Source organism: Lissotriton vulgaris, chromosome 3_1 (genome assembly GCF_964263255.1).
Source record: "Lissotriton vulgaris chromosome 3_1, aLisVul1.2, whole genome shotgun sequence".
Lineage (NCBI taxonomy): Eukaryota > Metazoa > Chordata > Amphibia > Caudata > Salamandridae > Lissotriton > Lissotriton vulgaris.
In genome coordinates, this window is record NC_141689.1 from 796,306,317 (window position 1) to 796,333,633 (window position 27,317).

The window sequence follows — 27,317 nt, forward strand, 5'->3', positions numbered from 1 at the left end:
AAATCACGGGTCAGCTGCTACTCGTAGCTTTGCTCCTGTGAACAAGAACAGAGGCACTGGTCATTTAATTAGACATAAATTCATGTCACAGAGATTCAATGATTATATTTTATATTGAAGTGTTTTATTCAACCTAATTTGTAGCAATTGTACATTTCATGTTTGTCACATACAAAGTCATATGTTGCAATAATTATTTCTAGTTAATTGTTTTGATATTATTCTGTAGGGGGGATGTGTTATAATTAGCTTGTTTGCATGTGTGTAGGACATTATAGAATGTGGAATGTATGACAGCAAAGATTGTTGGTGAATGGTCAGGCAGTTGAAGAGTAGATTTGTTGATGGTTGCATTGAAATCAACCAACTTAAAAAGACCATAGGAATAGTGTCTTTATCAATATCTTTTTGGAATGTTGATATGAAATTCAGCGCAGCTACACCGGCTAATAAAAACAGATACAAAGCTCGCCTAGTATTTGATTAGTTAAGTAAATACAACACAATTAAACACGTAGAGCACAGTAAATTGTATTTATAATTCAAGTTACCGTTATTACCACGCCACGCGAGTTACGAAACAAAACAGAGAATCTTTATAGTGTCCGCAAATGTCAATTAGAAACCCCATTTCCTCAGCAGTTTGAGCTAGAAATTGTGCATTCTCCGAAGGTGTCAGAGTACAGGACTAACCTCGGCATTGTTATCCTTTTTTCTCGCGTCCATCTTGCGGCCATCTATCAGGAATACCACACTTTCTCTGACAGGTCGACCAGTCTGCGCATGCTCCGACGTGCTCCGTTGCTAGCCACCTGAGTTCGGCTCGAGAACGGTTGCTTGACTCTCCAGAGTGGAACGTCAGGACAATTTCAACTGCCTGAAAGCAGGCTCCGCGTCGAGGCAGCCCTGGCAGCACAGTGCCCACCTCGGCGTCGCCAGCATGGGCATGGGAGCCAGCAGCAGCAGTGCCAGGATCGTGAAGCTGAACCCGGACTTCCAGCCCACCACCCAGCCCCGCGTGGTGTCAGCGGGAGGCAGGGTGGTGAGAGCGTCCAGGTCAGTGACACCCCCGAGCTCTGATACGAAGCATTCTGAGCGGTTCAGATTTATATGCCAACTGACATTCTTCCCGTACACAGACCCCACAACATAGGGTACCGGGACTTTGATAATTTCAGTACATACGGATATTTGGGCATTTTTTGGGGGAAGATACTGAGAAAACTTCAGCATTACTCATTGGTTGTACTGGGAGAAAAGATAATTTATCCATAATATGTTGAATACAGAATATGCAAATACTACATGATACTGGCAAAATGCGAAAAGTGGAAACATATTTTTAAGTATGACTTTTCGAGTTTTATATCTCCAATGTTGTAGACGTAGAAGTCAGATTAAGTGAATGTCTTGACCTGGAATAGATGTGAATTGCAAGACGGCCAGCCGCAGTGACATTTTTTGACCTCGTCTATTATTTCAGTGGGATCAGATGGGTAGAAGGGCATAGGCAGTTTACACTAAGCCACCGACATTAGCTTACTTTTTCATAATATGGGCATATCAGGGGAATGTTCATTTTAACAAATCAGTTGTGATGTGGTGGAACCTAATCTGATGGCAAGTGTATTTTGACTGTATGTGAACTTTAGTAGAAGTCTAAAAATGTGCATTCCATGCTAAATGTGAAAATTCAAACGCTGCACGCTGGCTTTTCCTCGGTGGACAGCTACATAGGAGGCTGCTTTCAGGGCTGGATGAAGTGCTAGGAACTAGCCCTGCAAGCGATTAGCTAATACATTGGAATAACTGTTAACTTAAGCTTTGGCAATATTTTCCCCAAAAAAACTCTGGGTGTAAATACTCACACCTACACTGCCCACAGAGGCAAGATCGCTATACTCACTCACACGAAGAAATGTGGGGCTGATTGAGTTCTCAGTCCGGTCTTGAAAACCTGTGCACACCTTTAAAAAGACAGCAACCGCACTCTCACAGTTCACCTAATATCCTGATTTGCATCCAACTTATTTGTTCTGAGTCCCCTTAAGCAAAATGTTTTGAATCGGACCCCCATCAAAACTTTATGGCAAGAATTGGGAGAGGAAGAGAATTTGGGCTGAGCGCGGGGAGTTGGGCTTATGATATAATTTCAGCGGTACTTTTTCTGTAACTCATGTTCCACACTTAGACCCCCATAAGGATGGCGGGCGGACTTTGCCCGCCCACCATCCCTGTGCAGAACGGGACCGCCGCTCCTATGTCAATTAGGATGCGCCCGTCACACTGGCGGGCGCATCCTGTATTTTTACCATTGCGGCGGGGGGTGCTGAAAGTGCCGCCCGCCGCAATGGTAAAAATGCACGTTGTGCATTTCAAAGCACAACATGACAGGCACCGCGCGGTGCCTGCCATGTTGCACTTTGAAATGCGGGGGGGTACCATAGGTACCCCCCACCCCCCCTGGAGTCCCTGGGGGCCCGCAACGGCCCCCGCAGGGATTCTACGCATGCCTTTGCCACGGAAAGGCATTCCAATTTGCCCATCATAATATGGCTGGCTTTGTCTGATAGACACCGCTACCATATTATACCTTTTCCACCCCGGTCGTCTTGCGACCTGGGCGGAAAAGCGTCGGACAATCTTGCCGTCCGCCGCGGTCCCCCCGCCATCCTTATATGGCGGGGTCTTTAGAGCAAGGATGGCGGGCGGGCGGATCGCCCCCGCCAGGCTAGCGGTGGCTACCGCCAGCCTGGCGGGGGCGATCCGCCCGCCATCCTAATGGGCCCATAAATGTGAGACTTATAAAAACAAACAAAATCAGGAAATGACTAAAAACGCTGCTCCCCATAATTGTGATTTTGTGAGCCCCTCACACTCTGGGCCGCAATGCAATTCACCTGGTTCACTAATGATGGCTGTGACCCTAAGAAGAAGGCAGGCTCCTTTGCCTCTTTCATCCCTTCCTTATCAGGCCACAGGCCCTCTTGCCAATCTCAAAGCAGACTCTGTCCCTTTCATAAAAAAAATTGCTTCAAAGCGTTGCCTCCCCTCCTAAAGAGTGCCCTGAGACCTAACATAGGCAAGCAGAATGAGCCCGATACCCTTTTTGTAAAGTAGAACAGTCATAAGTGTGACACAGTGGGCCCCTCACACCATAGGCCTCAGTGTTACTACACCTGCTTCAATATTGATAGCTAAAGCTTTGGAGAAAGGTCATCTCCTCCTTTGTTATAACAGTGGGATCCACCTCTTATGGCTTTCCCCATTCCCACAATCTTTCTGCAGCTCAAATAAAATATGTTCCTTTTGCTAAAAAAATGTCCTTGCTCGCGTCATTGCTTTGAGGCCTAAAGCAACACTGGTAAAGCAACAGTGCCATGAAACCTAATACAAATAAGGAAAGTTGGTAAAACAGCCCTAATTGGGGAATAGTAGTACCCTCACAACTTGAGTCCTGGTACCATTCCACCTGCAGCACAATTGAGACCTACAGCCCTGCGAAATAAGCTGCCTGCTCTGTCCACTCAACCGGGCCACCAACCCTAGGTCTGGGGCCCAAAGCAGGCTGTTAGTCCCTTTGTGCACATTTCTCATCAACACCTATTGCTTGGTCATCGTTCCCTGCGCAGCATGGGTCACCCTGGCCCTAATGCTAGCAAGGAAAATCCGCATGTAATCAGAGTTCAAAGTGGGCGGTATCTATGGGACTCTCATGACCATGCTTACTTATGTTATAAAAACAGTCCTCTTACTTTTTGTTAAAATGCAGAACATGAGTGATCTCTGGCTGAAAGAGAAGGGATCGAGGGGTGCGGTCCCCTGTGCAGTGAAGCTAAGAGAGGGATAAAGAAGAAACAGACCATCTCACCAGGGTGCCTGCTATCTGAAAAATGTAAATGTGATCAATCGGGTTATCATCAAATGTAAAGGTTGCTTAGGAGCCAGTATATGTTTTAATTGAAAGAGTCATTCTATGCTTCACAGTGACAAAGATTTTTGTATTTTGTAGTTGTGAGAAGTTGGCCTGGTATATAATGCTCACTAATTCTTAGTGATCACTTTGTACCATGCCAAGGAACCCTTATGATGATGGTTGTAATTCAACCTTGTAGACCAGTTATCCTAGTGGTAACGTGGACAAAGCAGTCTTAGGCTAAACTCTGAAAGGCATGTGAAGCCAGCTGTTATACCATACACAACCCCCTTGAATACCAAATGAAAGGGACACCACACAGATATATATTGAAAATATATATTGATTTATTAACTATAAAATCCCCTGGACTCTTTATGAGCACAGAAGCACAAGCGTTAAATCACAAGACAGTTTAAAATACACAAAAGTTGCACAATATGGATGAGCCCTAGGGGCCACCTAAACCATATACTAAGAAAGTGGTATAAGAGATACCAATAGGAAAGTGAAGAGGCCTAGGGCCTTTGGAATTGCTGGAGCTATTCGAGACTAGCAGTGACTAAGTCGGGAGAGGCCCACGGGACTCGGGTGCAGTGTTCAAAGTGCACGCACTTTCCAATGTAAAGTCTATGGTGCGTAAAAAGTACAAAGTTAGAAAGTTAGGAACCTTCCGAGTGACCTACGGAGCTGAAACTTAAGACACAGGCCCTTGAGATGTGTACCAGTTCAGGAGCACCGGCGGAGCTGAGTTACCTCACCCACAGGAAGCGGGTGCACAGGGTCGAAATAGTGTCGGGTTTCGTCACGCTGGTCGATGGTGCTTGGAGCTGAAGATGCTGCAGGCGGCTCGATGTGAAGAGTTCCGGTGGATCCAAGGGTGGATCTGAAGATGTGAAGACCTGAAAGCAGAGGGGACAGTGTTCAAAGTCACTAGCCAGTGACTACCGTGGAACCAGATTGGAACTAGGCGATGTCGGGTGCAAACAGGCGTTGTCGGGTAGCTTCTTTCTGCAGCCACGTGGATACCCGGGGTCGAGGACGTCCAGGAGTCGGTCACGAGCTGTCCCACGTAGGCTTCTCGCTGTTGGCGGTGTCGGCGACCTGATCAGAGGAAACAGGCCTTGGCAAATGCAAGCCACGCAGAAGTTGAAAGATGCTGTTCACTCGGACCAGCAAGGTCAGAGCGGGTGCTCCTTTTTACAGGAGCTTGGGTAGGTCTGGAGCAACCAGACCTGCTGTGTAAATCGTCGAGTTCGTCGCCAAGATGGCCGCTGACCACGTGGCTAGTGGCCGGGATGGCGCGTCGAGTGGCACAATGCAAAAGGGCCCCACGCAGATCGTGGAGATGCTGGAGGGCTGATCTTCGGTGCAAGGGCTGCTCGGTGGTGGGGGTTCTCAGTCCCCAAAGCACAACTTCGAGGATGCCTCAGAAGCTGCGCAGTCAGCTTTTCGAGTGTCTTCCAAGAGGTCCGGTCCCACGTCGCTCGGTGCCTCCACGGGTCCCTTCTTTGCAGGGACTGTGGATCGGGCTCTGAGAGGTCTGGGAGTCTGGTTCTTGTCGGGCTCTGGGCTCGGGCTCCAGCGGGAGGCGGCAGCAAAGCAGACGTTGAGTTGCTGGTTGGTGCCTGTGTTCACAGGGTGGCCACTCCTAGGCCATAAGGGAGATTCTCTTCAGTCTTCTGTGCAGCAGAATGTCGAAGTCCAGTCTTCTTCTTCGTGTAAAGTTGATTCAGGATGATCTCCTGTGCAATGGCACTGCTCCCACTCTTATTCCCAATCTGAGGGGTGGATCACCTACTAGGTCCCTCCTCTGGGAGGAACCAGGAAGGGGGGCGGTTACACCCCCTTTCCTTTGTCCAGTTCCGCGCCAGGCCTGGGTCTGGAAAGTCCCAGGACCGGTTTGGACTGGCCTATGCACGGGGACACCTTGTGTGCCCCGGGCATGTCTGATTCTATTCAGCCCTGTCCTACCCAATACACAAACCCCTGTCTGGGGTGGTGCTTGCACCTCCCCAGGCAGGAAACCCTTTGTCCAGGCCACCATCTGCTGAGTTTCGGTCAGCAGCAGGGGGCCAGACTCGTGTCTGTGGTGGCAGCATCCATTTTGTGATGCTGAGGCTCTGTTTAACCTTAACCGGGGTTAAGGCTACGCACATGTCGTGTCCCTCTAGAAGGGTGGAATGCTATCCCCGTCGCCAGAACTGGCGAGGGGATAGTATTCCAATTCGTATGACACCTTACTCGACATGTTTTGATAAAGCCAAACCAAAGATAGCATTTAACCGCGAGGATTATAATGCACTTAAGAGTATATGGTATGGCAATATCCCGGAACAGCTTAGGGAGTGGTTCCCGACAGCTGCAGACAGGCTCAGCTCATGCTAGAGCACCATCTCACATATTTCCAAGCACTCTGCCTCCAGGATTGATGAGGCCTTCCATAGGAGTGGCTGATAGGAACATATTTGTCCAGTTTAGGGTTAGGCACAGACATACTGTACCTAAGTAAGAGGTGGTTACACCAATTTACCCCAGCTGAGTGATCAGCCAGTTGTGTCAAATATGGAGGCCAGGCCAGGGGTGGCACAATACATGCTGCAGCCCCTGGTAGGCCTTGGATACACCTATGCCCTGGGTACCTAAGGTACACTACTACAGGGGCTCATAAGGTGAACCAGTTCCAATTCGTAATGCACCTAGGGTGCATTGGCAGTAATTTAGAGAGAGAACAGCAGGCTGTGGGTCTGATTAGCAGGCCCACAGCCACATTAAGTCAGAAACCAGTGAAGCAAAAATTTGGGGTGACCATAGGATAGCAGTCCCTACTCTCCTACAGTAGTAAAGGCCATTTTTTTTCTTAAGTCCTCATATAACATAAATGAAGGTATCCTGAGCTTGCTTCAATTTAGCAGATTAATCAGACAATTCAACCGATAGTTCCACCACCACCACTGTGGGGAGCAATCGCAATTGCACTCCTGTTTGAGCTCCATAACCAACTAGCGGAGTCCTTTTCTGAGTGAATCATTCGCTCTTCTGACTTAGCTATTGGTATTTTAAATCATAGGATCGATTTCTTTCTTAATCACTTTATACTTATATTCCTAAATTATTGCTGTTCCCATTTATCACAGATCTCACAAAATCTAGTCTTTTTACTTTTCTCTGGTGAACTCTTACATTCTAGCAATATTATTCTCCGAATTGATAATACCCACTCGGATCTGCTTGGGAATATAGGTTGATACCTATTTAATACTAATCTTCCTCCTTGCCAGCAACACTGGTATGAATAAAAGCAATTTTTGTTTTTGGGAGTATTTGGATCCCTCTTCTGCCCCAAAAATAACCAATTTGAGGCTTACCTTGATGTCTTGACTTCTTTAATCATCTTACCCACTTCCAGCCAGAAAAGATCGATCAGACGGCACCACCAGAACATATGGTTGTCGTCCGCCCTTTCTTCTTCACATTTCGGGCAGCACTTCGGCTCTTGTTTCCCAAGTTTCGACAGCTTCCGTGGTGTCCAATACACACTATGCACTGCAAAGAGATGGTTTTTCTTGAGGGGTGCGGATTTCACAGAGGACCAAAAAATTGACATCGATACTTGCCATATGTTTTCCAAATTCGGACTGGGGTGGTCCCTCTTCCAGATCTCCTCCAGCTTTACAAGGGGTTCTTCTCCTGCCGCAATGATTACCCAGGACCATTTTACAACCTTCTTTTTCTCCGGAGGTGTTAGTTGGCAATCATTTTCGAGGTTCCCTCTATATTCTCCAGTTTTTTCAAACTATTCACCCAACTCAGCAGTTGATAGTTCTTGAATTTAGCGAGATGCCCGTCTGTGGCTCTCTCTAGCACCTCCCAGGGAACTAGTAAGTATTTTTGCAGAAGTTGACCCCACTTGTTTATTCCGGCTTGTTTTAGAGGGGTTGCCATTTTATTTAAAAGACTTGCAGGAGTCCCCGGGGAGTCCCATATTGGGGCAAAAGTGCAGTAGTAGGGTATCTCCAATAGACGTCTGATGTTGTACCATAGACTACTCCCAGTTTTCAGAACTTTTTGCCTTCCTTTTTTGTACACGTTTAAAATCAAATTTTTGTAAAGGCAATGTAAGGGTGGTATTGGCTCAGTTCAGGCCAGGAGCGGACACTAAGGTCTAATCATCAGCGTCTCCTTAAAGTCCCCCACTTCTCTAAAGTGAGACAGGGGCGGCAGGTCTTTCACAGTGAGGACCTCAAAACTTTAGAATGCCCTACCTCACCACCCAAGCATGATGAACTCAGAACAGGAGTTCAGAAAGGTGCTGAAAACTTGGCTTTTCAAGCAAGGGGAATAGCTGCGTGAGCCCTCTATCTCTCTGGTCTGCTTTGTTAGCACCGTAATACCTCATTGGAGGTCCTTGATTGAGTAATTTATTAAGATCTGCAATTCATCTTTTTAATTGAAAACTTCTGGTAGTAGGTCCAATCTGGAAAAAGCACATTTTTTTTACAGAGTTTTTTATAGCGTGAACTTGACCTGGTATCGGGTATCAGAGCACTCTACATAGCACCAGTTGTGTTGGATGAGGACACATTCATTTTTGTTAGGCACAGGGAAATTAAGTGATTTGCCCAGAATCACAGGATGTTCAACGTCATTGCCGAGAGTCGAACCCGGTTCCCCAGATTCAAGGTTGACCGCCCTAGCCGTTAGGTCAACTCGTCTCCCCTTGTTTTAGCTTAAACAATGATTTTGCTGCAGCCCATCATACACAATTTTAAATTAATGACTTGCATATTCATGGTGATTTTTGACACAGGCTAAGATCTTGTAGTGCTATAAATACATAAGTCACTATTTCCCACTGGACCAACCAGCATTCAATTCTGTGACTCTTTAGTAAAACACAGACATCTGCAGTGTTGTCAATAGCCAATTGAGATTTCATGACATAAAATAGTGCATTTTCTATCAATTAATTTAATTTGCATGTGGTGTTCACTTAAGGTATGAGCATTATTTGATAGCACTTCCGTTAACTTGAGAAAAACTGAAATTGTTACAGAATGTCATTACCTCTGCCACCACAAGCACTCAACGCCCTCCCCCACCCGACAGCACTTAGTCTCCCAGTTCCTATGCTTTTTTAGGTCTCGCTTAGCGAGGCAGCGCATGCGCTGCTGCTTTGGTGACATCTATTGTTGTCGATTTAGCTTCAGAAGGGGGACAAGAGTTGTGCACACGCCAGGACAGGCAATGTGCACGTGTACGCTCGCGGCGTTTTCATGACAACGCACACATGGCATGCTTTCACTTTCCCTCCCTTCCTCCATGATCTCCTCCCCGTGATCTGTGATTGAATGTGAAGAAAATGAAACTGATAGAACCCTTTGTGATGTGTCTCAGTGCTGTGTAGTGAACTGGAAGCGGTTGTTTGTTTCATGGCGTGTTTTTTTTTACCAGAGCCCCGTTATTTCAACCTCTAGAACCGAGTTAGGATACACACCACACACAGGCAAGACCCAAATACTGGTTTGGCTAATTGTCGATTATTATATTTGCTGGATACAGACGGAAATACCTTTTTAACATGAATTCTAGTGGAGACTGGGCTCGAGTAAATCCCTGCTTCAAATCAGGCATCCATTCAACCAATTAGGTAAATTATTCATCTGTCTTGTTCACTCAGCCCTGCTTCAGGAGCATGCTCTGAGGGTACACTTGACAAATATTTTTTTTCTACCAAATTAAAGTAAACGTGCACGAGTGCAGAACTTCCTCGCTTGAGATCCAGAACAAATTGTTACAGTGTCCTAAAACAGTTTTATTGAATCTAGCCCTCCTCACAAAGTCACTGCTTGTAATAAATGTTAATAAACACATAAAATACATTAAAAAATGGACAATTCAAAAACTTAAACATGACGACAATAAATTCAAGCTTTATCAAAAAGTGGATAGGACACTTGTAACCACTTATACCGAGAGATATATTGAAAAACCCTCATAAACGTTGTGTATATCGAGAAGCGGTATATCTTATTCTCCGCCCCACACAAACGTTATGGCAACAGTCATTGGGTTTTACAATTAGTGTCTTTGCCAGCCTCACCCGAGGCAATCTCTGGTTTTATCGTGGCAGTCTCCAGAGAAAGTTTGAGTCACCCCAATGAAAGTGCGCAATATGGATAAAATAGTTTCCAGACGATTAAGTACTCTTTATTCGAATCTCTGGACCACTAGGTTAACAAGCACTGGCGTTGCCAATAGGTCTCGCAGTAGGAAAGTTGGAGCTATTGGTTTTGTGAGTGGCGTTGCGTGTGTGAGTGGCGTTGCGTGTGTGAGTGGCGTTGCGTGTGTGAGTGGCGTTGCGTGTGTGAGTGGCGTTGCGTGTGTGAGTGGCGTTGCGTGTGTGAGTGGCGTTGCGTGTGTGAGTGGCGTAGTGTGTGTGAGTGGCGTAGTGTGTGTGAGTGGCGTAGTGTGTGTGAGTGGCGTTGCGTGGGTGAGTGGCGTTGCGTGTGTGAGTGGCGTTGCGTGTGTGAGTGGCGTTGCGTGTGTTAGTGGCGTTGCGTGTGTGAGTGGCGTTGCGTGTGTGAGTGGCGTTGCGTGTGTGAGTGGCGTTGCGTGTGTGAGTGGCGTAGTGTGTGTGAGTGGCGTAGTGTGTGTGAGTGGCGTTGCGTGGGTGAGTGGCGTTGCGTGTGTGAGTGACGTTGCGTGTGTGAGTGGCGTAGTGTGTGTGAGTGGTGTAGTGTGTGTGAGTGGCGTTGCGTGGGTGAGTGGCGTTGCGTGTGTGAGTGGCGTTGCGTGTGTTAGTGGCGTTGCATGTGTGAGTGGCGTTGCGTGTGTGAGTGGCGTTGCGTGTGTGAGTGGCGTTGCGTGTGTGAGTGGCGTAGTGTGTGTGAGTGGCGTTGCGTGTGTTAGTGGCGTTGCATGTGTGAGTGGCGTTGCGTGTGTGAGTGGCATTGCGTGTGTGAGTGGCGTTGCGTGTGTGAGTGGCGTAGTGTGTGTGAGTGGCGTAGTGTGTGTGAGTGGCGTTGCGTGGGTGAGTGGCGTTGCGTGTGTGAGTGGCGTTGCGTGTGTTAGTGGCGTTGCATGTGTGAGTGGCGTTGCGTGTGTGAGTGGCGTTGCGTGTGTGAGTGGCGTTGCGTGTGTGAGTGGCATTGCGTGTTTGAGTGGCGTAGTGTGTGTGAGTGGCGTAGTGTGTGTGAGTGGCGTTGCGTGGGTGAGTGGCGTTGCGTGTGTGAGTGGCGTTGCGTGTGTGAGTGGCGTTGCGTGGGTGAGTTGTGTTGTGTGTGTGAGTGGTGTTGCTTGGGTGAGTGGCGTTGCGTGGATGAGTGGCGTTGCGTGGATGAGTGGGGTTGCGTGGATGAGTGGGGTTGCGTGGATGAGTATGAGTGGGGTTGCGTGGTTGAGTGTGGTGTTGCGTGGATGATAGTGGGCTTGCGTGGGTGTGAGTGGCGTTGTGTGTCTGTAAGTGTTGCTGTGTGGGTGAAAGTGGCACAGAGCCTTTGATGTGACATTTCAGGTGCAGAGCATGAGATTGATGCAAGGAGCAGGCATGGGAAACAAAACCTTCCTGATGTGAGAGACGATAACGGGTGCATATGCATAGGAGGAGAATACAGGTATATGGCATGTGAAGATATCAGGTGGAAAGATTGGGTAGGGAAGATAATAGGTTCAGGGCTTGCAAGGCATGAGTAGAGTAAAGCATGACAAAATGGTGCAAGGCATGAAAAGAAACTAATGCCAGGTGTGGAAATTGAGGAGTAAAAATAACGATACGGCATGAGATGTCCAGCAAGAGAATATAAAATGTGTGCCAAATTCAGGTGATATGGGTAGGTAATGTAGTTCAAGCAACTGTGATATAAGTGACATCACAGGCTTTGGTGTGCAAGGCTAGCGAAGGGCCGTCACTGATGTAAGGCTTAGGAAGAGAACATAAAACGTCGAAAACAAGGACAGCGAAGAAGATAGCTGTCTGACCATAGCTGATCCGAAAGTAGCCTTGTTTGCTATGATTACAAGTGCAAAGAATGTCCCGAGAAGGTAGGGAGTGCAAGGCATGATACAGGAAATTATGTGTGCCTTAAACCATGGTAATGTAAGCAAACTGATACAAGTTGATCGGCCGGGAAGCGGCCAGGAAACACAAGTACGGCCGGCCACATAATTAGGGGAGGAGAAGCCGCACAGCACACGCTGGGAGAAGCCCTTTGATGTGCTGTGCGGCCGCGATGCGCGCTCTGTGCTGGGGGAGGGCCATTAGGAACAGGAACAGATGGCCATGAAAGTGTATGGGCCAAATGCGCGTGCCTGTACGTGCACTCGAAGAAAACGCCACGGAAAAAAGCGGTGGTTTGACTATCCGATGGAGCACATGAATTCTCCCCCATTTCCCATTGCTTCATTGTTTTGTTTCAAATATTTACGCACAAACAAGAACCAAAAAAAAAAAGCGAGGTCATTGAAACCAAAGCGGTCATTCGTCTGCACGTGATCAGATGACTCAAGGGATCTGTTTTTCATTTGTGGCTCTTTTTGACTGTTATTCAAAGAGACTGGCTCTTTCTGTGCAGTTGGCTCGGCGCTTCGTACATCTGCAGTTCAGAACAAGAACAAGTCGGGTTGGGGCGGAGAGTGAGAGAGTGGGAGGGAAGAGCTGGAAAAGCCCAGGCTCGGCAGTGCAGCATGGCTGTGATTGCGTGGAGAGAGAGGGGAGGTGCTGGTGTGGGAGGGGGAGGCTGTGTTTGCGTGGAGAGAGAGGGGAGGTGCTGGTGTGGGAGGGGGGAGGTGCTGGTGTGGGAGGGGGAGGCTGTGATTGCGTGGAAAGAGAGGGGAGGTGCTGGTGTGGGAGGGGGGAGGTGCTGGTGTGGGAGGGGGAGGCTGTGATTGCGTGGAGAGAAAGGGGAGGTGCTGGTGTGGGAGGGGGGAGTTGCTGGTGTGGGAGGAGTGCTGCTAGGGGAGGAGAAGCCTGATGCCGAATGGGGGCGGGAGAGGCTGGGCTTGCATGCGATGCGCGTGCTTGTTCACGTGAACTTCATGAAAACCGCGGGGCTGAAAGCCCTTTGGTTTGACTTGTGTTTTGCCGATGTGAATTCTCGCTCCGCTCGATGCGCTTGCGCACATCGATAGGTCGCGAGACCTAAAAATATCGGTATGCTCTGGGGAAAATTAAGAATCCTTAGCATATGTCTTTAGGACAGAAAAAACGTCAACATGTTTCTGCTCTCTTGGCCCGTGGGTCTAAGAGCATTCGTCAGGACAAATAAACACACAGTTAACACAGTATAAAACCACTGACACTTTTTGTGACGTAGATGGGTCAATTTTAACATATTAGTCTTACCCATTAAGGTTCTTAGGAGTCACCTAAAGGATTTAGAAAGAAGATGGGGTAACTAGTGGCGTTTAACCAATGTTCACAAGTGGTTAATAAAGAAAACATTAATTTTGTTCATCATAAAAAAGCTCAATTTGAGACATAGTTTATCAATTAACGGAAAACAAAAACAATGGTGACATTTACAGCGAGTTAAAGAGTGGCGACATATTGATAGGCTAGCGTATCGGTAATCTGCAATACAATTGTAATTAGTACCCAAATTAAAGTAGGACATACCTCTAAGTTGGGTGTACTTGGAATGAACCTGGAGGGAGGAACGGGGATAGTGAATGTTTGCCCTCTCTGGCTGTAAAGATATGCCTGGTTACCTCAAGTGAGGTCTTACCTTAGAGTAAATGTAAAAAGGTTCCCTCAGGAGGTACGGACAATTGTCCCAGGCTATAACGACATCAAGGAAAGATAGTAAAGACGATGCCGTGTCGGTGGTGTAGATCGCGGGCAGTGAGGAAAAACTTACCCGCGTCGGAAACGTGTTCCGCGTCTTGTGCTGACTCTGCCTCCTGGACGCTGGGAGCACGCTTCCAATGGCGTTTTCTACAACGCTCGCCATAAAAATAGAAAGAGGATTATCTTCGTGAAGATCAAGGATCAAGTTTAAAGAGCTAAATGTCAAATTTAGAACTTATTTGATGCACCAAATTATAATTATATGTTATCTGGGGTGTTTCAATATAATTATCGTGGCATTGCTGATGGAATTAAAAAATTTTGGAATAGAAATTTTTATAGAACTCGAAAAGTAGAAACTGTCTTTGACTCATACCTAAATAACAAAGGATTCATCCTACAGAAAAGATGAAGTTATTTAGGCTGTTTTTAGCTGAAAGAAATCAGTGTGCAAAGTGGTGCCAGGAAATTTCATCATTCAGACCGTACTTGTTGGTCTTAAGGCGATCCACCCAACGTTGTTCCTTTTCGTATAACACTTTTTCAACATTGGGTATCGTTTCTGATATTCTTTCTATAACTGTCCATCTTAGATCTTCAATGCTATGTTTTTGCTCAATAAAATGTGAACAGAGCTTTGTTGTATTCTTTTGAAGGCGAATATTGCTTTTATGTTCCCCTATACGCAATTTCACCTTTCTAAAGGTCATTCCAATGTATTTCTTTTCGCATGGACATGTGACCATATAGATCACATGAGATGAGTTACAGTTGCTGTGTTGTCGCTGTGTCCATTTGAATGTTGTGGACAGTTGTAGAGTTTTTGAACTGGTCGTAGATTTACAGGCCGTGCAAGAGCCACATGGATAGTGTCCTGTCACTGGTGCCATATGGATATTTCTGATTGGGTTTGCCGAAATTGGTTTTCTAGGACGAGTATGTACCAACAGGTCACGTAGATTTTTTGTTCGTCTGTTTGCAAACCGGGGTTTAGGCCAGTTAAATTTTCCTGTATTTACAATATGCCAATTCTTCTGGATTCATTTATTCACCTGGTATGATGCCGGACCGAATGTGGTCACACAGGTCATGAGGTCCTCATTTTCTGTTTTCTCAAAAATTGTAAGGAGGTTTTCCCTCGGTTGGTTCAAGGCTCTTTTTTGACATTTCAATATAGTAGTAGTTTTGTAATGTCTTTGTTGGAGTCTGATGCTGAGATCCTTCGATGGTGTTTGGTAATCCTTTTTTTGACTACAGTTCCTTTTGAGACGCAAAAACTGACTGTATGGTAAGTTGTCTCTTAACGGTTGAGGATGATAACTTTTATAAGACAACAAGCTGTTTTTGGCAGTGGGTTTTCTGGGTAAGACTAATATGTTAAAATTGACCCATCTACGTCACAAAAAGTGTCAGTAGTTTTATACTGTGTTAACTGTGTGTTTATTTGTCCTGACGAATGCTCTTAGACCCACGGGCCAAGAGAGCAGAAACATGTTGACGTTTTTTCTGTCCTAAAGACATATGCTAAGGATTCTTAATTTTCCCCAGAGCATACCGATATTTTTAACCTAGTGGTCCAGCGATTCGAATAAAGAGTACTTAATCGTCTGGAAACTATTTTATCCATATTGCGCACTTTCATTGGGGTGACTCAAACTTTCTCTGGAGACTGCCACGATAAAACCAGAGATTGCCTCGGGTGAGGCTGGCAAAGACACTAATTGTAAAACCCAATGACTGTTGCCATAACGTTTGTGTGGGGCGGAGAATAAGATATACCGCTTCTCGATATACACAACGTTTATGAGGGTTTTTCAATATATCTCTCGGTATAAGTGGTTACAAGTGTCCTATCCACTTTTTGATAAAGCTATACCTAGTTTTGGGGAACAGATAGGACAGCCATTCCTCTTCCCTCACATTGATAAACTTGACAATAAATTCAAATCTAACTATTAATTCAAACAATTACACCAGTCGGTGATTCAAACAATGCCTGTAGGCGCTATGACATTGAGTATTGTTCAGTTCGTTGAGCGCTTCAAACAGGTATACTGCGGGGACAACTTTCTCTGGAAATGATTTGCTCTCGGGGTATATTTCATGTAGTGGCACCCTCTCTAGAGCTTCAATTAATGTGGATCCCTCGCAGGCAAAATATTAGTATGCTGACGCGTTTCCAATAAAAATGTCATCATAACTTCGGTGATTAATGTTCTTCCTAGAGAGAGATCGGAGTTTTGTCTAGTGGAAGGGTTGACTCCTGGAAAGGTAGCACAGAGGGTTAATGTGCCTGCTGCAAAGAACATGTACCATGCAGATAACAAAGTGCACATAATGTTAACTAGGTTAGTAGCAGCAATTTTTAGCTGCAATGAAAATGTCATGATAACTTCGGTGATTAATGTTCTTCCTAGAGAGAGAGAGATCAGAGGTTTGTCTAGTGGAAGGGTTGACTCCTGGAAAGGTAGCACCGAGGGTTAACGTGCCTGCTGCAAAGAATATGTACCATGCAGATCACAAAGTGCACATGATGTTAACTAGGTTAGTAGGTTATTGTTTTTGTCAGAGAGATCCTTTTGTTACTTGCAGTTCATAAGTTAAAATACTAACATAGAACAGTTAGCTATTAAACTACAGGGCTCGACAAATCCACTCGCCCGCTCGCATTTGCGAGGGAGAATGGATCAGGACGAGCTATTTTTAGATCCTACTCGCCCTTTCTGGCGAGTAGGAAGTCAAACTAACTTTTGTCCCCTGTCTTTGAAAACAGAGCAAAAGTGACAAGATAACATGATTTAAAGGCACTTTTATTGCTCATAAAGGGAATGAGCAATAAAGATGCCTTTAAATCTTGTTATCTTGTCACTTTTGCTGTGTTTTCAGAGACGGAGGTCAAGTGGGTTGCAGTCAGGTCGAGGGGATTTTCCATGGTACTAGACCTGCAGGACTAGTACAATTTTTCGGATTTGTCGAGCCCTGATTATACTGCCTACCAGTATGGTTGCCATATGGCTTCTACACCTTGTAGTCCTTTGTCTTATGTAACATTTCCTATATAGTGATTTACACATGTATAAATGATTGTCTTTGTGTAGTGTGTGTGATGTAAAGTGCTCTGACGCCGTACACTGGTATGAGTGGCGCTGCAGTTAAAATTAAATGCATCTGAGAAAGAGTGTGGTTATGGAGACTTGAGGTGGACTGTTAAAGGGTGGTAGTGAGGGAGTCCCAGGCGTAGGTAATCATTAGGGGCACCAACAAACATTGTTGCACAGGGCGCCACCAGCACTAAAGCCGACCCTGCCAACGAGGGCAGTCTGCCTCATCCATTGGTACCTCCATTGGCCTTGTTTCAGCAGTAGTAGCTGCAACTCACCAAGGATCGGCAAAGCAGGATTTGCACGCACACCAAACTAAGTTTGCAAACTTCACAGTCTCTCTGCTTCATGCACAAGCACTTTTAACATGTGCTACCTGCTCTGGAGACATTGGAACTATGCAGCAATGGGGGACAAAAGGATGCCACAGTGTTGACTAAATTATACAACAAAAAAAAGGCTGTAGAGCAATGCAATATATTTTCTTATACTTTATTATTTAGACATTTTTACAAATGTTAAGTCTCTGCAAAGATTCTGCCTCATTAGTATCAGTATAACATACAAATGCAGCAATGAGAAAGATGATCAGTCAACCTTTGCAAAGGGCCGTACACGTTGCAGCCACTCAAGTAAAGTTTTTTAGTAATTTTTTATCCATTTGAGCAACAAAAATGATTAGTTAAAACTGTAAGATTATGCAGTGGATGATGATTCTGTGGCAAATATGGCAGAGCCATAATTATATAGAAAACATTTGCAAACTAGGATATTTTGCCATTCATGTTTGAACTGCTCCTGTGGAAGAAGGGAGGGGAAGTGCTAATGAGAGAAACTGCATGGCTTGGAGACAAATGGCTTGTGATTCCACTTTTAAGCGTATTTGGGACATTGTGTGATTGGAAATATATCCCACTTTGTGAATGTATTTAACTGCCAATAACTCCTATTAAACCTTAAGTAATCAAGTATATCCATTGGTTGAATCAAATAACCCACTAAGCTGTAACTGGTCGGTGAAATGACAAACATATACTAAAAATTGGGATGTTTGGCACATTCTGGCCACACTTCTGACTCTGCCCAATGATCCAATCCTTGGGTTAACCCTGTCCTCGGAGTCTCTGCCCACAGTTCCCCTACTTTTTTCCCCCCACTTCGACCACTGCTCCCACCCATCCCCCCTTGCAGGTTTCCGCAACTTCAGAGCTTAGCTCACTGCCCACTGCCCTTGTGGACAGTAGGTGACTAGTGCACTGGGCGATTTGATGCAACCAGTGGTCACAGAACACCAGCACCCAACAAAGGCAAAACGCAGTAGGCAACGAGGGGTTAGTCTAACCTGCAATGGGGCAAGGATGCACCTGCATTTACCTGCACTTACCTGCACAACTTCTAATGCTGTCATTGCGTGGCACAGGCCAAGCAAGGCCTTTCAGTGGGCCAGAAGAGCTGAGAAGTACAAGGCTCCTGCTGCTACAGCTCTCCGTCAACCCTTGTTGTTTTATCCCATATCTCAACAGCTTCTTATCTCTGGGCTGGCACTTCTGCAAATAGACAAGGGTGATGGAGATGTCGTGTTCATATCTAGGACCCTAATTCTATATTCCCGATTTATGCCCTTGTGAGGTTATAATCAATAATATCCGGATAAAGGCATAAGAATCATATTCATATTCAGTAATAGCCCATGCAATCCAAAGCACAGCGCGGCTACTCCCATTGACTCCGAGAAAGCACAACGCGTTCTTTAAACAAACCAAGCCTCCAGCAGCCCAGGAAAACCCCCCTGCTTTTGTTTTGATTTGAACAAGAACTCCTGAAGTCCAGAAAGAACTGTTAGTTCTTAGTGACGTCTTATGTCCAACCTTACGTCAAACCCGGCACCTTCCAGGTATAAAATACCAACGGTTGCCTTAAGCAAACACATAGTGGTTTGGAGCAGAGCGGCCATCTACTTGCCCGAGAGCCCAGCTGATGCGAGTGCCCACGGAAGCCGCCCCTCCTGTTTGACTTACTGAGAGAGACGCTGTCTTTTTCTCCAGCCGAGAAAATCCAGCTCCGGTGTTTCCAGCCTACCCTTGCGGGTTGCTGGAATATCGAGTCCTGAGGAAAGAGATACCAGACCTCCCACATTCTATTACCAAGGTACGGAGCTGACTAAGCCCTTAAGAGAATTCTTGATGCAGATTCTTGGGAAAATGATGTTAACCAACTTAACTTAAACTGCTACTTACTCATCCCTTCCCACGTATTAGGCTTAGGTCAGGTACACCGGGGTAGGCTTAGTTAGAAGCACCAGTTGAGTACGTTAGTCAATGTATTTATGTATGTATATATTTTATCCATTTTAAGTATCATATGGCTAAGAAACCATATCAATGCTTTTACAGTATTATTTCATAATACTACTTTTACTGTACGCACTTTACTTTAAGTATTGCAATTGTGGCAATTCACTTCTCTTGCATGAGAAAGAAGACTGCTAAAAAAATAACACCTTTTTATTGAAAACGCCCGTCTCTCTATTTCTCTGCACTCTGGTGAAACTAAGTATGCACTGCTGACTGAGTGAAATAGCGGTCTATTGTTTTCACACGACTCTAGAGATACACTCTTATTCTGAGGGAACAAAGTTGTCATGTTTATGCGGTTGTCGGAAACTAAATCCCTTCTTGTCTGAGCCAGGGGAGCTTGTCCCTCCCTATTCATTCAAGAAAGTTTCCAGTGACCTCTGAGCTAGCTGGCGCAAACCTAAATTAAGTTTAACATAGTCAGTAGGGACCTAGATGACCTCAGTCCTACGTCTACACTGCTGTTTATGTTATTCCAATGCGCAGAGCCTATTGGGAAAATAGGAACTACACTACAGAGACTAGGAGCCAGTGATTGCGTAGTAGGAAGCGTGACAGAGTACTTCATTGTTTTAGCTGTAAGCTCAGGCTTCAGCAGTCTTTTTTCTGTGTTTATTCCCACTGTCAGAGAGAGGAAGTGCTACCTCATTTTTATCCCCACCTGATAGTCCCGAGCAGCAGATAGGAAGTTGTTGAAGGGGCAGTTGAGAGAAATAAGGTCTAGTGTCCTACATCCAGCCCACCCACCCCCCCAGGCCCAGCGCAGCCTTCTATTTTCAGATGAGACACTGCAGATGGAACAAAAAGGGTAATTAAAAAGATCAACAGGACTCTCAAAGCCTATACATTCTGTTAGTGAAATTTCTGAGTCATGTGAAGCCTTGGGTCACAATGAAGCCTTGGGTCACAAAGGCAGCACCAGGGATTGCAAAATGTGAATGCCAGGGTTAGTAGCTGCTACTTCTGGCAACCTGTAAACGATGTCCATGTTTCTGATCTATTTTTACATGGCACAAATAATTCCCACTTCAGGGTCAGATGACTTCCTTAAGGATGACGAGAGAAACAGAGTAGTCCTGCTGCCTGCAGATTTTAGTGTGTGTGTCTGAATTAAATTATCAGATCATCTGCATGACTGTGTGTGTGCTCCGCAGTGCTGTGTGACAAGTTACAAGTTACAAAAGGGGGTGGTGATGGACGGAGCATCTGAATCAATCAAACACTCACACCCAGTCAAAAGATCTGGGTTTAATCCATCACCGTTCTTTAGCCCACTCTGCCACCCCAGTTCCGACATGGCTATATGCAAATCAGTCTGACCCTGTGCCTCATGGGAACAGTCCAGCCCGAACTGCCAAGCCATGTCTTCCCTGGACCGGAAACAAGGTTCCGAGGACCGGTTTCTGGCATTCCAGCCGTCTTCAGCACCGACTTGCTTGAATCCAGTGGCAAAGTGAGCAAGGGACTCCCGTCTGAGTATACCCTGCCTCACTTATGGCGGCCAAAAGCGGTACAAAATGGGGTGGTGATGGACGGAGCATCTGAATCAATCAAACACTCACACCCAGTCAAATGATCTGGGTTTAATTCATCACCGTTCTTTAGCCCACTCTGCCACCACAGTTCAGACATGGATATATGCAAATCAGTCTGACCCTGTGCCTCATGGGAACAGTCCAGCCCGAACTGCCAAACCATGTCTTCCCTGGACCGGAAACAAGCTTCCAAGGACCGTTTTCTGGCATTCCAGCCATCTTCAGCCCGGCTTGCTTGAATCCAGTGGCAAAGTGAGCAAGGGGCTCACGTCTGAGTATACCCTGCCACACTTATGGCGGCCAAAAGCGGTACAAAAGGGAGGTTGGTGATGAACGGAGCATCTGAATCAATCAAACACTCACACCCAGTCAAAAGATCTGGGTTTAATCTATTACCGTTCTTTAGCCCACTCTGCCACCCCAGTTCAGACATGGCTATATGCAAATCAGCCTGACCCTGTGCCTCATGGGAACAGTCCAGCCCGAACTGCCAATCCATGTCTTCCCTGGACCGGAAACAAGGTTCCGAGGACTGGTTTCTGGCATTCCAGCCGTCTTCAGCCCGGCTTGCTTGAATCCAGTGGCACAGTGAGCAAGGGACTCACGTCTGAGTATACCCTGCCACACTTATGGCGGCCAAAAGCGGTACAAAAGGGAGGTTGGTGATGAACGGAGCATCTGAATCAATCAAACACTCACACACAGTCAAAAGATCTGGGTTTAATCCATCACCGTTCTTTAGCCCACTCTGCCACCCCAGTTCAGACATGGCTATATGCAAATCAGTCTGACCCTGTGCCTCATGGGAACAGTCCAGCCCGAACTGGCAAGCCATGTTTTCCCTGGACCGGAAACAAGCTTCCGAGGACCGGTTTTTGGCATTCCAGCCGTCTTCAGCCCAGCTTGCATGAATCCAGTGGCAAAATGAGCAAGGGACTTACGTCTGAGTATACCCTGCCACACTTATGGCGGCCAAAAGCGGTACAAAAGGGGGTGGTGATGGACGGAGCATCTGAATCAATCAAACACTCACACCCAGTCAAAAGATCTGGGTTTAATCCATCACCGTTTTTTAGCCCACTCTGCCACCCCAGTTCAGACATGGCTATATGCAAATCAGTCTGACCCTGTGCCTCATGGGAACAGTCCAGCCCGAACTGCCAAGCCATGTCTTCCCTGGACCGGAAACAAGCTTCCGAGGACCGGTTTCTGGCATTCCAGCCGTCTTCAGCCTGGCTTGCTTGAATCCAGCGGCAAAGTGAGCAAGGGACTCACGTCTGAGTATACTCTGCCACACTTATGGCGGCCAAAAGCGGTACAAAAGGGGGTGGTGATGGACAGAGCATCTGAATCAATCAAACACTCACACCCAGTCAAAAGATCTGGGTTTAATCCATCACCGTTCTTTAGCCCACTCTGCCACCCCAGTTCAGACATGGCTATATGCAAATCAGTCTGACCCTGTGCCTCATGGGAATAGTCCAGCCCGAACTGCCAAGCCATGTCTTCCCTGGACCGGAAACAAGCTTCCTAGGACCGGTTTCTGGCATTCCAGCCGTCTTCAGCCCGGCTTGCTTGAATCCAGTGGCAAAATGAGCAAGGGACTTACGTCTGAGTATACCCTGCCACACTTATGGCGGCCAAAAGCGGTACAAAAGGGGGTCGTGATGGACGGAGCATCTGAATCAATCAAACACTCACACCCAGTCAAAAGATCTGGGTTTAATCCATCACCATTCTTTAGCCCACTCTGCCACCCCAGTTCAGACATGGCTATATGCAAATCAGTCTGTCCCTGTGCCTCATGGGAACAGTCCAGCCCGAACTGCCAAGCCATGTCTTCCCTGGACCGGAAACAAGCTTCCGAGGACCGGTTTCTGGCATTCCAGCCGTCTTCAGCCCGGCTTGCTTGAATCCAGTGGCAAAGTGAGCAAGGGACTCACGTCTGAGTATACTCTGCCACACTTATGGCGGCCAAAAGCGGTACAAAAGGGGGTGGTGATGGACAGAGCATCTGAATCAATCAAACACTCACACCCAGTCAAAAGATCTGGGTTTAATCCATCACCGTTCTTTAGCCCACTCTGCCACCCTAGTTCAGACATGGCTATATGCAAATCAGTCTGACCCTGTGCCTCATGGGAATAGTCCAGCCCGAACTGCCAAGCCATGTCTTCCCTGGACCGGAAACAAGCTTCCGAGGACCGGTTTCTGGCATTCCAGCCGTCTTCAGCCCGCCTTGCTTGAATCCAGTGGCAAGATTTCCTGCTGCAGCGCCTCGACATCTTCCACGTGGCCACTACCCTGACCTTCCAGTGTGGCAACTCGGTCCCGCAGAGAATCCATATCTCTCCCGAGTTCCCGAATGACGGTGGAGAGGTCCTTTTTGACCTCTTGTATATCCTTTCTGAGGGCTGTGAACAAGAACTCAAGGAAAGTGTGGGTCATCGGCTCTTCCGACCCCTCTTCTTGTGTGTGCTCTGCTGCCGGTGCTGGCGGCCGGTCTCCAAAGGCACTCCCAGCCAGTCTAAAAAACATTTCTTTCAAATTGTGATCTGTTTTGGATCTGTCTGTGGACATCCCGGGTGGTTTGCGGAAGTGTCCCTCAAGGCCATGGCATGTGTAGACTTTAAGAAGCTCGAGCGAGAGGCAGGTACCGGCCACAGGCAGTTCAGAGTTTTGCGGGGGTACTGGGTGTCAGCGCTCCAGAAGTTCCCCCTCTTCTACGGGGGGCATTTGTGTTGTCTGCTGAGGGTGGGGGTATCTGATCTCTCCACACCTCCCCCTGTAGGTCCCCAGGGAGTTCAGCCCACCGTTACCCAGTAGTCTCCAAGATATGTGACAAGCGAGTACAGGCCCAGTTGTAATTAGGTCCAGGTGCTCCAAAATCTGATCTCCCAAATAGCCCTGGCCCAGGCCGCTCCTATCATTCACATCCCACGTGGCAGTGCTGCAGAGCTCCCCTCTTAGCCTTCCAGACTCACCTCATGTATCTGTGCGTGGTCTATCCGCTCCGGACCCATCTCGGGGGCCCCACCACCTACCACAGTTCCAGCGGGGAGGCACTCAGCAAATCCACAGCTCCACCTCGGTGATCTGCTCAGCAGGCCCTCTCAGTTTACATAGACCCGAGGCTGCATCAAACATGACCTCCTGCTGTCGCCTAGCCCCTCCAGCGCTCTCAGACTGTCCCCGCTGCAGGGTTGGGCCAATATCGTGCTCCGGGCTCTGAGACGCATCACCAGGCAAATTTCCAGTGGTCGCGGGTGAGCACGGCCACAGCATAACAAGTTGTTTGGGCTTGGCCTTTTACCACAGCACTTGCTCTTGGCTCCTATGCTCTTCCGCAACTATCAGGGCTGCCCGCACCCGTCCAAGCATAGTACACGGACCGTGGCTTGTGGCCCGTCGGTCCACAGTCCACGGTGACTGCGGGGAAGCGTTGACTGGGCAATAGTGCAAAGAATAGCAGTGAAAGACGGTGGCGGCACCGGAGAGACTGGGAAGGACATCTCACTCAGTTGCCATCTTGGCCATGCCCCTCCATTCTCATGTTTAAGTGGAAGTGAATGTTACTGCTCCTGGTTTTTCACTGTCTTTCCTCTGTAAGTGGTTTGTTTTGCATGTAGTGGATGGAGGCTTAATACCACAGTGAATATGTGCCCACAAAAAGTTGTGTGGGATGGTGGTCAGTATGGGTCAAGGTATGACCTGCCCTTCAGCGCTCCATTATAACCACTGCTGGTAGATAGAAGAGAATGACATAGAATATTTATGAATAAACCATTATAAAAAGTGATATAAAGTACACTTGTTCATTAAAAAACAGACAAAGGACAAATCATTCATCCTGGAAACCCACTTGCACTCTTTAAACACAAGAAATTGAGGGATGATTTTTTATTCCACCAAATCTAGGGGAGTTGCTGTTTGGACTAATAATGGTGTCCCTTTTGAAAAAATCATCATTAGTTCAGTATCTGGATGGTATATGTGGTATATGTGTGCTTGTAGGTAGCACTTTGAAATGTAAAGTAGAAATGTAAACGCCTAATTTATTAGTCATGACATTATCCCCAAAATTGAAGCCATTGGTTCCCAATGGATAGATGTCCTGATGATCTGGAAGGAGACTTCAATACGGTGATGTCTTGTGAATTAGATGGATCTCCTCATAAAATAGGCCCTGCCTCCTCCTCACTGAACAAATAAAACTATCATGCATTTTTAAACACTAGATCCATTTATATATATATCTTGGTTGGAGGACCAATATCATGAGCATTTTATCAAAGCAACCTCTTTTCGCATTTTAGTACTATATTTCCTAGCAGACCATGAACTTGGAGATCTGCCATCATGTACATCTAAGCGGTACAAAAGGGGGTGGTGATGGACGTAGCACCTGAACCAATCAAACACTCACACCCAGTCCACAGATCTGGGTTTAATCCATCACCGTTCTTTAGCCCACTCTGCCACCCCAGTTCAGACATGGCCATATGCAAATCAGTCTGACCCTGTGCCTCATGGGAACAGTCCAGCCCGAACTGCCAAGCCATGCCTTCCCTGGACCGGAAACAAGCTTCCTAGGACCGGTTTCTGGCATTCCAGCCGCCTTCAGCCAGGCTTGCTTGAATCCAGTGGCAAAGTGAGCAAGGGACTCACGTCTGCGCATACCCTGCCAACTTATGGCGAACAAAGCAGTACAAAAGGGGGTGGTGATGGACGAAGCATCTGAACCAATCGAACACTCACACCCAGTCCACAGATCTGGGTTTAATCCATCACCGTTCTTTAGCCCACTCTACCACCCCAGTTCAGACATGGCCATATGCAAATCAGTCTGACGCTGTGCCTCATGGGAACCCCCTTTTAAATCAATTAACATTAGATGATAATGCCAGTAGGGGCTTTGTGGCATCATGCAAGCGCTAGGTGGTTATGAGTAATGGGTCTAGAAGTGTCCTGCAGCCAAATGTACAAAGCTGTTTAATTGTCGCAAACCCTGTGATACACTAAATCACTGGGTTTGCAAATGCTAAATGGCTTTTTGGAATGTACTAACCCATTTTGCGAATCTGTAAAAGGTTACTGATTAACACTATGGTTTTCAAAGGGCACACCGGATTGCTATTTGGAAGGAGCATGTTTAGACCGTGACTTCCAGGTAGTGATTTGTTGTGGGATGTATCAATATTTTGTGGCCAAAAACCGCTTCGGATGTTATATTGCAAACAGTACCGCAAAAGCCAGGATGCAAAGAAAGAAGCTTGGACTGGATTGGCTTTTTACAAATAGAATTGGAATCCCCACAATATCTTTCATGTTCTCCCTTTAAGTGGCTTGTGCTGCTTTTTTAGCTATGGCACTAACCAAGACCTTTAAAAAGTACTAGAAGCCCATCCCAACATTGTCCGGGAGCAATCAGGCTTCCCCGACCCCTGCCCGCCCCGACATTGTGCAGCAGCGCGGCCCCCCGCCCGCCCCAACATTGTCAAGCAGCCGCGCCCCCGCCCGCCCCGTCCCCCGCCTGCCCCGACCCCCGCCTGCCCGGAGCCTTAACTCAGCCGCCGCTCCTCCCCCGCGCTCCTCATTTCACTGCACATTGTGCAGCAGCCCGGCCCCCCACCCGCCCCGACATTGTCAAGCAGCCGGGCCCCCGCCCGTCCCGTCCCCCGCCTGCCCCGACCCCTGCCTGCCCGACCCCCGTCTGCCCGGAGCCTTACCTCAGCCGCTGCTCCTCTCCCGCGCTCCTCATTTCACCACTCTGCCGATCCTCGCCGTTTACCGCTCCTCCCGCCTTTCCGCCGGTCCTCACCACCATTCCGCGTTCGTCACCGCTCCTCCCCCGCACCATGTCCGCCGCTCCTCCTCGCGTTCCTGGACGCCGCTCCTCCACGCGCTCCTGATGTGAGCACGCAGGTCGCGGCAGGCGCTACTTCGAAGGGACTACTTTTTTTATGTTAATTTTTTAAATAAAGCATATTTTTATACTTTATATAGCCTATGTCCATCTGCACACCCTGACGATTACCATGATGTATCAGGTGTGTGGATTGGAGCTGTGGTTCCCGAGTTTACCCGCCTCAAAGGTGCAAAGCTCTTCCTTTATAATAGTAGTATAGATATGTACACTATACTTATCTAAGGTGCTTTCAGCCAGCTTTCTTCATCCATTCGTCTGTTGTGTCATGCACATTTTGGTTCAGCCCACTAAAGCAAATAGCATGAGGCAGGGGTGTCAGCCTTTTACAGCCACTGGATAACTTCAGTTTACGTGACTGCATTTTGCTCTTTCACAAGGAGCACATCTTCACACAAGCTAGTTCTGTGCCAATGTTTCTGTTTTTAATTTATAACTTGGATGTTGCCTTTGTGTTTAGAGTCTGAAGTGACAGCAGGACGCTTTTTACCGGATGCCACATGCCACATTCCACACTTTATATGTCCCTGTCTCCTGCCAATGCTGTTGTAAATTTCTTTGAGTGTTCTTTATCTGAATGCTGCCATTTCACAGCATAACAGATAGTGTCTATTTGAACTTGTTCTGTATTAAGTTATCGAAAGCTTCAATATTATACATGTGAATTCATAAGCAGGCAAATCTTCAGTGCATGTTTA

At 47.0% G+C, this 27,317-nt stretch overlaps 1 protein-coding gene across 1 annotated transcript in view; it reads left to right on the forward strand.

Moving 5' to 3' along the window:
• Positions 1-841: 841 nt before the first annotated feature.
• Positions 842-27,317, forward strand: part of CCDC192 (coiled-coil domain containing 192) — a 937,988-nt gene continuing 911,512 nt past the window's right edge. The window contains exon 1 of the mRNA XM_086963041.1: positions 842-1,056. Within this exon, the coding sequence (XP_086819167.1) occupies positions 941-1,056 (116 nt within the window). The 5' untranslated portion in view covers positions 842-940. The remainder of the gene's footprint in view (positions 1,057-27,317) is intronic.